The 756-nt window shown below is 67.3% G+C and overlaps 1 protein-coding gene across 1 annotated transcript; it reads left to right on the top strand.

Annotated features, from left to right (window-relative positions):
- Positions 1–7: 7 nt before the first annotated feature.
- On the top strand, positions 8–682 carry LOC108525875 (calpain-15-like; the record flags this gene model as incomplete). Its single annotated transcript, XM_017866665.1, has 3 exons — positions 8–41; positions 137–320; positions 540–682. Coding segments are annotated over exons 2-3 (272 nt in total), but the record flags the coding sequence as incomplete, so codon positions are not given.
- Between the last annotated feature and the right edge of the window lie 74 nt (positions 683–756).

The raw sequence follows: 756 nt of genomic DNA on the forward strand, positions 1-756 counted from the left end.
TGACCCTCAGACATTCTGCAGGGGTTGCTGGGGAACTGCTGGTGAGGTCCTCTCCAAGGCCGGGGTGGGGCGGTGGGCGGGCGTCCAGTGGTGGTTCCCCTGAAGCTGCCCGAGGTCACCCTGAGGCTCTGCACAGGTTCCTAAGCGCCCTGGCGGTGCTGGCAGAGCGACCGGACCTGGTGGAGCGGGTGATGGTCACGCGCAGCCTGTGTGCAGAGGGCGCCTACCAGGTGCGGCTGTGTAAGGATGGCACGTGGACCACGGTGCTGGTGGATGACATGCTGCCCTGCGATGAGGCCGGCTGCCTCCTCTTCTCACAGGTGGGGCAGCGTGCGGGGTGTGTGCAGGCGGCAGGGGCAGCCTCTGACCCCGGCCCCCCTGCCCCACAAACAAGGCCAGCTGCCTCCTCTTCTCACAGGGCGGGTAGTGTGGGGGGGCAGGCAGGGGTGGCCTCTGATCCGGCCCTCTGCATGTGCAGTGGAAGCAGCTGTGGGGTAATGGGACTGGGTGGGGTGGCCTCTGACCCCGGCCCTCTGCAGGCGCAGCGGAAGCAGCTGTGGGTGGCCCTCATCGAGAAGGCACTGGCCAAGCTGCATGGCTCCTACTTCGCGCTCCAGGCGGGCCGTGCCATCGAAGGCCTGGCCACGCTCACCGGCGCCCCTGCGAGAGCCTGGCGCTGCAGGTCAGCTCCACTAACCCCGCGAGGAGCCTGTTGACACTGACCTCATCTGGGCCAAAATGCTGAGTTCTAAGGAG

This window comes from Rhinopithecus bieti, unplaced genomic scaffold (assembly GCF_001698545.2).
Source record: "Rhinopithecus bieti isolate Rb0 unplaced genomic scaffold, ASM169854v2 scaffold_26744, whole genome shotgun sequence".
NCBI classification, from domain to species: Eukaryota; Metazoa; Chordata; class Mammalia; order Primates; family Cercopithecidae; genus Rhinopithecus; species Rhinopithecus bieti.